This window comes from Acyrthosiphon pisum, chromosome A1, assembly GCF_005508785.2.
Source record: "Acyrthosiphon pisum isolate AL4f chromosome A1, pea_aphid_22Mar2018_4r6ur, whole genome shotgun sequence".
Lineage (NCBI taxonomy): Eukaryota > Metazoa > Arthropoda > Insecta > Hemiptera > Aphididae > Acyrthosiphon > Acyrthosiphon pisum.
This window is the reverse complement of record NC_042494.1, coordinates 67,050,795-67,062,025: the sequence shown is the minus strand read 5'-3', so window position 1 is coordinate 67,062,025 and position 11,231 is coordinate 67,050,795. Positions and strand designations below refer to the sequence as shown.

Here is an 11,231-nt window from a genome sequence, read left to right as displayed (position 1 = left end):
ACCAGTGAAAATTTCATGTATCTACAGTCATTCGTTTTAAAGTAACACCAAAAACCAAAATCAATTTTCTCGAAAACAGATTTTGCGTAAAAATTCCCGTTTTTCCTTAATTTTCCTTTTGTTTTTCACGGCGCTTTTGAAAACTATTGGAAAAATTTTACTTTTGACCCCCCAAAGTACCAACTAGATTCACTTTCCTATCAGAAAAGGTTCTGTTGAAGAAAATCCAAGCACTTTTACTGTCCTAAAAGGTGATGACAGACACAATAAAAAATAAAAAAAAAACGTGATTTCCAATATTATTATAACAAGAATCAAATACTATTAGGTATATTACCTTAGTCCTTAGCCATCTAATAAAGAATCCAAATTAATGATATTGTAAAAAAAGTATGATTGGAATTTAAGTAACGAAATAAAATGTAAAATATGTCCAAAACTAAAAAATAAGAAAGGTTATGAATTTCAACTTCTTAATTCACACTTAACATGCAATACCTACCAATATAGGGAACCTATATGGTTCAAATTTCAATTTTATCCCACTACGAGAAGCGCACTACAAATCTTTGCACTTTTTTCTTTACACATATTTTTTAACCTCCATACATACCTATTGCAACTTGTAAGAAAAGTAACTGTGAAGTAATTAATTACGATTACCTATACAACAAATTAAAATAATAATACTGATTTGATGATTGTGTTTGCCAACAATTTTGTTTATGTTTTTTTTTTTTTTGAGGGTGTCATTAGATTACTGACTACTACTTAAGTTTATAAAAAGGTAGTTAGGTATAAAAAAAAATTATTTAGTTCTTGTAAATTAAACCTATATCAATTATTTAAATTAAAAGTATTAATGCAAATTTTACTAAGCTTTAGAGGACCATAGTTAATAAACTAGAAAACCAAAATTAATGATTTGACTATCAAAGTTTTCAGAAAAAAAAGTTTTTCCAGAATTCATTAAAAAATATAGTAGTTTCTGTTTGAAAAAATAAAGTTTATTTTGCTTTTGGTACCCCTGCGTGTTTCAAAATTTTGAAATTGTTATAAAAAATTGCCTGTTAAAAATAAAGAAACACGTCTTTTTTCGTTTTAACTAAATTCTATGTCATCGATCCATAATCGTTAAAAAACCCTGCGTATAATGACATAAGATACACTCTGTATAAAAAAAAAAAAATGTTTTTATAAATTTACAACTCAAAATAATTTGGAAATATGTTCGTATTAATGTTTTGTCAAAATTCTAACTTCAGACCCTCATAAAAAACTATTGTGGATTTTGCTCAACTTTTTTTTATTTCCACTAACAAAAACTTATCAAAAATGTTCAAGATTTTTGACCATGCAAACATTTTTTTATCGACATTAATAATAAAAAAAATAATAATGATAATTGAAAATGTCAGATGCCTATTTATTGCTCAACATGAGTCAAATAATTTTAAAATTGTATGTTATATAGAAAATAGTAAATACTAATATAAACGTTCAGTGAAAATCGATTTTGTCGAAACCCGATTTTACGTAATAATTCCCGTTTTCCTTATTTTTTCCCTTATGATTTTGAAACTACTGGAAATTTAAGCCTCCCCATTGCACCAACTAGATACTGAAGTTGAAAATCAAATCATTATTTCGACTACCTACTTATCGTGTATACAGATTACAGACACAAAAAAAAACACACACACATTATTCTAAAATCATTACATTCATCAGTCCGCTGAGAATCTAAAATTATAATTATAGTAAAAAGTTTCATTTATATTTGAGTATTTAGGTAGAACTGTAGAAGATGAAGATAAAAAACGAAATCGAAATAGAAAATAATATTTTCGGTTTCATGCCTTGGTCAATGGTCATTATAATAATATCATACTAACGTAGTACTCTAAACCAATATTGGATACCGATTTTGAATAGATGTTAAAACCATTAAAAACAAAAATCGATATCGAAACTGAAAACAAAAAATCAATACCGGTAATGAAAACTGAAATTTAAATAGGATAAAATTAAAACCTATATTAAAAACCAAAAATGAAATGGGGAAAAAAACCGATAACCGAAATCGTAATCGAAATCGGAAAAAATATTTTCGGTTACAAGCCCTGAACTAGACATTATTTATCTAATTACCTGCGGTGTGTAATAAAGGTGAACATTTTTTTTTCGATTCTTGGTCTAAATTATAAACCTGTACCTATACCTATACCTAATATTTTGTATAATATTATATAGTTTAAATAATTAAATATGTATAATTTTTTTTTGTACATACCGACTGTATAGTTTTACCCCCTCGGGGTGTTATTACCTATTTATTTATCTAAATAATTACTATTATTAATAATAATTCAAGTAACAAAAGCGAAATAGTTATTAATTATGTGTTATCGAATTTGCGATAGATTATAATATAATAACTTACCAGCTGGCCACCTGCTCTGTTCTTTGTCAAGTATGTCCGTGCCGTCGAACAGTTTTTCTTTGAACTCTTCGAATGTCTCGCAATTCGGGAAGCGGCCAGAGATACCGGAAATCACGATATCATCGTCTTTATAGTACTTCTGGCTTTCTGCGTTCGGCGCCATCATTCGCGTTCGTGCAGGGAAGACAACGGAAATAATCGAATGTTGACAATGTCTCGGGAATGAACCACGTACGGCTCACGGTTGTATTTTGTATTAGTTGGTAAGTCGATGTGTCGATATTATATATTATTATTGCTATCACACAGTGACACGCAACTAGAAATCGAAATAACCTAAGGTGATGCGTTTAAATACCGCATGAGAGACGGTTGAAGAACATATTATTTTGTTATCCAATATGTTCCATTTTTTTTTTTTATCGATTTATTTATAATTTAAAATTTTTTTTTTAGTTACCTAAATGACAACCACTGATAAACTGTGATAACGGCAATGTATATAGTGTCATCATCTATAGCTATAATGCGGTGTTTAGTGTTACGCATTATATGACCACTGCAGATTCAAAACGATTATATTTAGGTACGAGGTACCTATAACCTATATTATAATAATAATATGCCCTATAACAAATAATAATAATATTTTATTCTTAAAATGTTAAAATATTGTACGGAATTAGCTAATGGTCAGGTATACGTCTCACGGTGTATACCACGTAATATTTTAACGTTTTTTAACGGAATATTTTTCAATGCAAGTTAATACGTATACGATATATAGATATATATATAAGCGGAGTTTATTAAATGGTTTTTCTTATATGAATAATTTAACTTTAAACAACTAACTCTGTGTAAATATATCGAAAATAATAGTAGGTACAATGTACCTGGTACATACCAAAATTATTAATAATTATGATTTTAGACCACATATTTTATCTTAAGGATTTTTCTAGATGATTAAAATTGGCTTATAAAATACCTATATGTATTTTAATAGTAATTCTTGTTAAAAGAAGATCTTCAACTGCAGAACTATTTCTTTAAAAAAAATGCCATCTGTGTACCCAGCCCCTCCCTTTTCCAAAGGTGGGGAAGTTAATCAAAATAATTAACTGTGGAAAGTTAAGTTAATTAAATTAATTTGCCTTCAGTTAAGTTAAAAATTAACAAAAAAATTTTAACTTGATAAGTTTAAAGTTGAGATTAGTGAACTCAGTTAAAAAAGTTTTTTCAATTTACAATAATTTTAAGTTATAAATTGCCCAAGTATTTTCATTTACACAAACATTTACCAAAACGTTTACCACTGTAAAAAATTGTATTATTATAATATATAATTAGAAAAAAAAAATTACCAAAATCGAAAAAGAGTCATCGAATCAGTATACTATATATAATATATTATTTAGTTGATTCCGCATGACACGAAAAGAAAATTAACTTAACTGCATGATATTGATAATTAACTATAAAATGTTAAATTACAACAATAACAGTCTTAACTGAATAAGTTAATAAATTAAACACAAAAATAATTAACTAGTTAAGTTAAAACACTAAAAAAAATAACTTTTTAACAAGTTAATGCACACCTTTGCCCTTTTCTTGTGTCATTATTTAGTATAAATTTCTATTTGGCTCGATCGGTCCCAAAACTCTATAGTTGCCTGGCACTATATCGAATTACAAAAAATCATTTGACTAATTCGAGTCCTTAGCTCCACCTTAACATCACAACATTATACATTTAAAAATTTCAAAACTTTTTCTCTGCTGATATTTTGTATGTAATTTATTAAAACTTAATATTTTAAAAACATCCAACGTTTTTTGTACCTATACGGATCCCAGACAGCATTTTGTAATAATAATATTATAATAGTATTATAATAACGTTATACTAATATTATTCGTTATTATAATGTTATAATAATATTATTAAACAAAAAATTGCTGTCTGGGATATAATGGTAAAATATCTCCAGCCTCCCCTCATCACCACACGAGCAATTTAGAAACGTAACTATCATGATGGTGTGCCAATCGCTTGTACCTCATTTGTACCACTTTGTAGCATAAGTCTCTTCGTTTTTTCAAATTCGATATTATGTAGACGAAAGGAAAAAATATGTGGTGCTGACGTAATAAAAGGTGATATAAAAATTTGAAAAATTGTATGAGTTATTTTTTGATTCTGATTAGACTGATTAGAGCAATGTATATATACATAATATATTATTCGTTTTTGAATTACAACAAAATAAGAAAATTGCTACATGAGAAATCCAGTGAATATCCAATATTATAAAAATTTGAACTTCAAACGCTCATAAAAATTTAATTTGACTTTCCGGTAAAATTGTAATTATAAATATAGACGAACTTATGAGGAATCTTGTACTAAATTTTTAAATCTTAGATTTAAAAAGAACAATTTTTATGAATTTCTAACTCAAAATAATATGCACATTTTCGTGATTTTTACGTATTTTGTCAAAATTTGAACTTTAAATACTTATAACAAAAAGTTGTGACCATGCAATTCTAATATTTTTCAACTGTAATTGTAACAATATATTAGGAGCCTCTTATTAAATGTTCAAGCTTTTTGACCCAAAGAATACAGTTTTATTGACATTTGACATTCTATATTATTTCTGAGTACCTAAAGCTTTTCAAAATATTATTATATTTTATACACATAATGACATTTTTAAATGCAATTTTTTTGACAAAAAAGAATTTCACCTATTGTTGTAGTACTAATACCTAATAGTAAAACACTTTAATCAATAAAATATACTTAGTAATATTATAGGCTGACAGCTTCTCATCTCTCAGAATCGTTTTTCGTATACAAAAAATATAATATAATTGAAATTTAACACATCCACTACAGTGACTTCAGTCACCTAATGTACAGCAGAGCATTACCCACTTTTTTGTTGAAGATATTTGAATTTTAAATTCAAAATTTGGGCGAAATTATAAATTTAAACGAAGAATAATAATATTGGTTATTTTATTGGTTAAAAATATTCTTCGTGTGGATTTGAAACTTTTACATTTATTATTATATTTTAATATTTTATATACACAATTTCTTTTAATAATTTAGTGGCGTAGCCATAGGGGGAAATGGGGGGGGGGGGCTGATGGACGTTTCAGTACATCGAAAATGGACCTAAAAACCAAACAACTTTGGGTACAAATAAATACAACGTTTAAACACATAGAATAAAAGGTATTTTTTAATTTTACGTAGTAAATCAGTCTCATCAGAGAACGTTTGGGTAAACATAATACATACTACATAGGTATGCAATATTAGACAATATATCTTTATTACACCTGTATCAATCACTCAGACTCAGTATCTCAGTTTGATTCGTTTTTACTAACTGAACAGTAAGAATCATAAATGTAAATAACTATTGCTGAAGTTTTTGAAACCAATCATGGTAAAAAGTGCATTATAATTGGTAATTTTATATATATTGAGTTTAGAATAAACAAAGACGCGAGCAACATTTTTTTTCATACATAAACTAAACGTAACTGTAAATTAACATGAATACGTTAAAAAATAAAAAATAATGAATTTAATCTTGAGAATTATATTAGGAAATATTTATGACGTCGGTCTATGATGTCGGGAAAAAAAAATTTATAATAAATACGATAGCAGTAAATAAAATAAAATATGATTTTTAAATTAAATAAATTTAGTATTTTTGTAATGACCCAATGATTTAATATAATGTTATGTAATATAAAATATATTTTTAAATTAGTTGCAAAAATAAAAAATTGGGAAACAATTAAGAGCCAACCTCCCCGTGGTGTCTCCTGGGTAACGCTATTAGACTCTAAAAAATAAAACAGAAAAAATGTGTACCTTCCTAAACGTATTGGTGCCCAAACGTGGTATTATTTAAAAAAATATAATCAACCCAAATGTTGTATTCATTTTTGGTGACTGAAAAAATGTGTACCTAAACATGTTACTTGCTTTCACAAATGTTTTCCCAATTTCAATGTAAAAATTTCTTTTTGAATGTTTTTCAGCGTTTATTTTTACAAATAATCAGTAGGTAGGTACATAACTGTTGAAAAATTGCCATAGAGATGTTGTTTTTAACTGGTTTCCATTGACGATATTTATGTTATAATTATAATTATTTTTTTTTTTTGCGTTTATCAGATAACAAAACAGTTGTCGATTTCTATTGCTTTGCTTTGTATTGTTTACACATTCGTTTTCATTCTAAAATATATATAACTGATTAAAATAAAATAAAAATATTCCAATACAAAAACACAATTATTTCTGTTCTTTATCTTGATAACATAATTTTGTGTATATTTATATATTTTATTAAGTTGTAAATTAGGTATATATTATGCGAGTTGAAATTATAAATGTTTTTAATAAAATTAATAATTTTAAATTACAAATTGACAATTGTTATGTTTTAATGTAATATAACTTATAATATATATGAAGGTCATGTATTCATGTTAACGTATTATAACATTCAATCGCTATCCGATATAAAAAAATATATTTGTTAAATTATTAATTTGATATGAGTATAGTTTAAATTAGTAAATAATAGGAAAGTAAAAGTAAAACAGTATACAGTGTAAATTATTAAAATAGTTCAATAAAATAGTTTTTATAATATATAAATTAGAAATTAGAAAGACACATTAACTATTTCTGTGATTTACATACTAATTAAAAAAACATTGATTAACTTTTTTTAAACTGAGTTAAGTTAATATTTTTTTCTATATTAACTTTTAATTTATCGATCTTATGTCTTCTTAACTTAACTTAACTTGAGTTAATTATTATCATTAACTTGCCCACCTTTGCACATACCCAATACATATTATACAATATATAGGAACCTAAAATATATAGGTTATATTAAAATATTTAATTTATATTATTCTTGTTCGGGTAACGATTTATATCATAGTATAATATGTCCATATAATATTATATATTGTATGTTGTAAACTATGTTATTTTAAAACATAGTTCTACGTCAAAAAATATTATTAAATTCTAGTTTTTTTCATACAACCTTTAAAGAAAAAAAAATAGTAAGTTATCAGTAATCGGTATATCAGAAATATAAAACAATTATGTAAGCGAGAGTTCGGCACTATCGAACCAATGCATTACGTAACACTATATTTATAACGAACATTATTTTTATTTAACGACCGGCAAATGTCATTTTTTACATTTTTTTTTTAAATTATAACAAATAATAATTCACATACGTGTATCTTGTCAGATAGATAGGTTTGTGATCACTGGTAATTTTTTGTTTTAGATTCTGAGTGAAACGCTGTATTGGTATTACAATGATGATGATTGTATTATTTTTTGTCATTATCATTAGGAGCAATACAAATGCTTAAATCTTCAACTTATATTTACTGGTAGCAAAATGGAACTATTATTACTTTTTTTTTTTGGGGGGGGGGGGATGCGTTTTTTTTTCTTTTTGCGTGTATAACTGTATGAGTACGCGGTTTATAGTACAGTACCTATACATGCATTTATTTTCAACTTCAATATTTTAGATTCTGAGTGGAGCAATGAATGTATTGATTTTACAATGATGTGGGTTTTTTTTTTGTATCTGTGTAGGTACACGATAAGTAGTCGAAATAATGCTTCAGTCTTAAACTTCAGTATCTTGTTCGATGGGAAAGTGAATATTGTTGGTGCATTGGGGAACTAAAAAACAAAAGAAATATTAAAGAAAAACGGGAATTTTTACGGAAAATCGATTTTTAACAAAATTGACTTTGGTTTTTGGTGAAACTTTAAACAAACTGTAGATACATACAATTTTCATTGGTTATTTACATTTGAATTTTCTATACACGATACAATTTTCAAAATATTTTGATTTGTTTTGAACTGTTTAGGGACATATTCAGTTTCCTATTTATTAGTTTTTTTTTCTATGAATGTTAATAAAACTTTATTTGTTGAGTAAAAATGCTTGAAAATTTAATAGAAGGCTCCTACTATATTGTTACAATGGAATTTGATAAATATTAAAAATCCTTAGTCACAGTTTTTTTTTATAAGCATTTAAAGTTCAAATTTTGACAAAATACACAGATAAATCACTAAATTTTTTTATTTTGTTAACTTTTTATTTAACTGAAGGCAATTTAATTAAATTAACTTAACTTGCCACAGTTAATTATTTTCATTAACTTGTCCCCCATTGAGTCTATTTCTATATCCTTTGCTACGTCGACAAATTTGATCAATCGTATCGTCAAATTGGTGATTACTGATTTATGCCATACAGTTCATGCTCAATCGTGTAATAGTCATAGGCCGGGTCCACATTTTTTAATATACGCGGAGTATCGAGTAAGAACAGAGTATGAAATCGAATGGGTACTCAGACATCGAATAATATAACTGCCGAGTGCCGGGTACTTGAAACATCCTTAATCCTTATTATAGATAAATATATAATAATATTTATGAATTTGGAAAATATATGTTCTAACTTCAAGGTCCTATTATCCTAGTGTCCTAGAAAATATAATGTATAATATATTAATATCTATGATTTTGGTTGCGATGGTAAAACAAAGATTTTGAACGATTTTAAAAATTACTGCAAATTAACCCGCATATACGATCGTCGTCAACGATCGTCGATCAGTGGCTATTTGGACCAAATGCGAATACTATCTAGTATCTGGGTACATTTTGGTCATTGCAATTTTTCCAACGTCAAACATAATATAGGTATATTTACTATTCAAAAGCGATTTGATTTATTAATTATTAAATATCTGGACTCAGATATAATCATATAAATATTAAAATATATAATTAATGAATTTATAATAAAAAATTATAGCGGCTATGGGAGTGAGGACATGCAGATTGTTTACAAACATTTTACAATCCTATAAGTACATTTAATTATTTAAAATAAATAGGTACCAGATTTTTCGAAATAGATATACAAGTATAGGTACTGTTATCATTAATTGAATATCTTATATATTATAATAATATTTAAAAAAATGTTAAATATATCACCAAAATCTTCTTTTTTTCTGGTTTGCGGACTTCACTGATTCTATTCAAAAATCGTAGGTATAGATCGGCGTACAAAATATAGTCCGCAATCCATAATTGTATAGAAACTAAATAATATGTCTGAAGAAAGATTCAGGGGCCGACGATAGGCAGTTATTTTTCAATTGTGAACTTTATGATCTTCACAAGATTAAAATATTTCCTGAAAACGTAAAGATAAAATAAAACAATTAGATGACTTTTTTAAATTTAATTATACTTAGATATAGTATAGATTGTACATATATAGTATGGAAAAAATCGGTTTTTTTTTAATTTGTCTTATAATAATCAACGAACTATCATAGGTACCTTTAAGTAAGTGTTTTTTTGTTATTAATACATTTTTTGTTATTTGTCAATTTTAATAATGTATTAAATATGATATTATAATAATTTAATCTACAATATATACTGTACATACTGTATTATACAAATTATAAAAATGTTTTATCAATCTAAATAATTTATTACTCCAGAGCGATAAAAATAAACTCTTTTACCATGTGAAATTCAATATTATCGTTAAGAGAATACAATTAATCATTGGCGAAATAGGGGGGGGGGGGCTTAGTCCCCCCAAGTGTCAGTCAAGTCCCCCCAGTTCAAAATCTAGTTATTAGTACTAATTTTTATATTCTGTGGTACTAAGCCATTAGCCATATGGCCTATGATTACATAATAAATTACAAAATAATTACAAAATGACCATATATGGCCATTAGCCATATGGCCTATGAGTTCCCCCAAAAAATTTAGTCAATTTGCGCCTATGCAATTAATATTAATTAATTAGCTACAAAACTAATGGTTATCAGTAAAATAATTATTACCATCCTGTAAACGACTATTCACATAAATATGTATAGGTATTTAAAATATTTTAATGAACCCGTCATTAATGTTAAGTACCTCTATCGTAAAGACCGAAAAAAAAATAACTACTATAGGAATGAAATACAACTAGATAGGTAGCTAGTAGTTACGCATTATAATATACGAATTTAGAATTCGATATGTAGAAAATAGAAATACCTTTTTGAAATTAATAATATAGGTAATAAAATTGACGTCGGCTTACCTACAAATTACAATCTGAGCGGATCTAAGTTAAATGTAATAGAGAATGTGATTTAGGGAGCTTAAATTTCTACGAAATTATAGGAAAGCAAAAAAAAACTATCCATACATAATAATATAATATACATCTATATAGACGGTGGGTGTTGCAATTCGTTTATAACAAAAATACAAAGTTACTTAAATTGTTCATTCGTTCTCGGCTTTCACTGCACCAAAAATTACCAGGCTTTTTTTCCTGTAGCGTTCACCCTGTTTACGATCGTACACAAAGAACCTACAAAGACTTTTATCTACAAGTAGGATCCATAACCGACGATTAATTTTCATACACCAAAAAAATCATACATTTATCCTCTGCAGTGGTGAGATGGGCCATTTAACTATGTTTTATATATTATTATATTATAATCATTGAACACTTAAATGTAATTTTTTTGGCCAATATATATTGTAATAACTCAAAAAAGAAGGAAGGAAAGAATGTATAAGATAATGATATAAATATAAATAAGACGCCTGTCAATAGATATATTAGAATTACCTGATTAAGCT

The 11,231-nt window shown here is 26.5% G+C and overlaps 1 protein-coding gene across 1 annotated transcript in view; it reads right to left on the bottom strand.

Annotated features, from left to right (window-relative positions):
• The window catches only part of LOC100160920 (fatty acid synthase), an 18,258-nt gene extending 15,479 nt beyond the window's left edge, over positions 1–2,779 (bottom strand). The window contains exon 1 of the mRNA XM_001949595.5: positions 2,444–2,779. Coding sequence (XP_001949630.2) covers positions 2,444–2,609 — 166 coding nt within the window. The 5' untranslated portion in view covers positions 2,610–2,779. The remainder of the gene's footprint in view (positions 1–2,443) is intronic.
• Between the last annotated feature and the right edge of the window lie 8,452 nt (positions 2,780–11,231).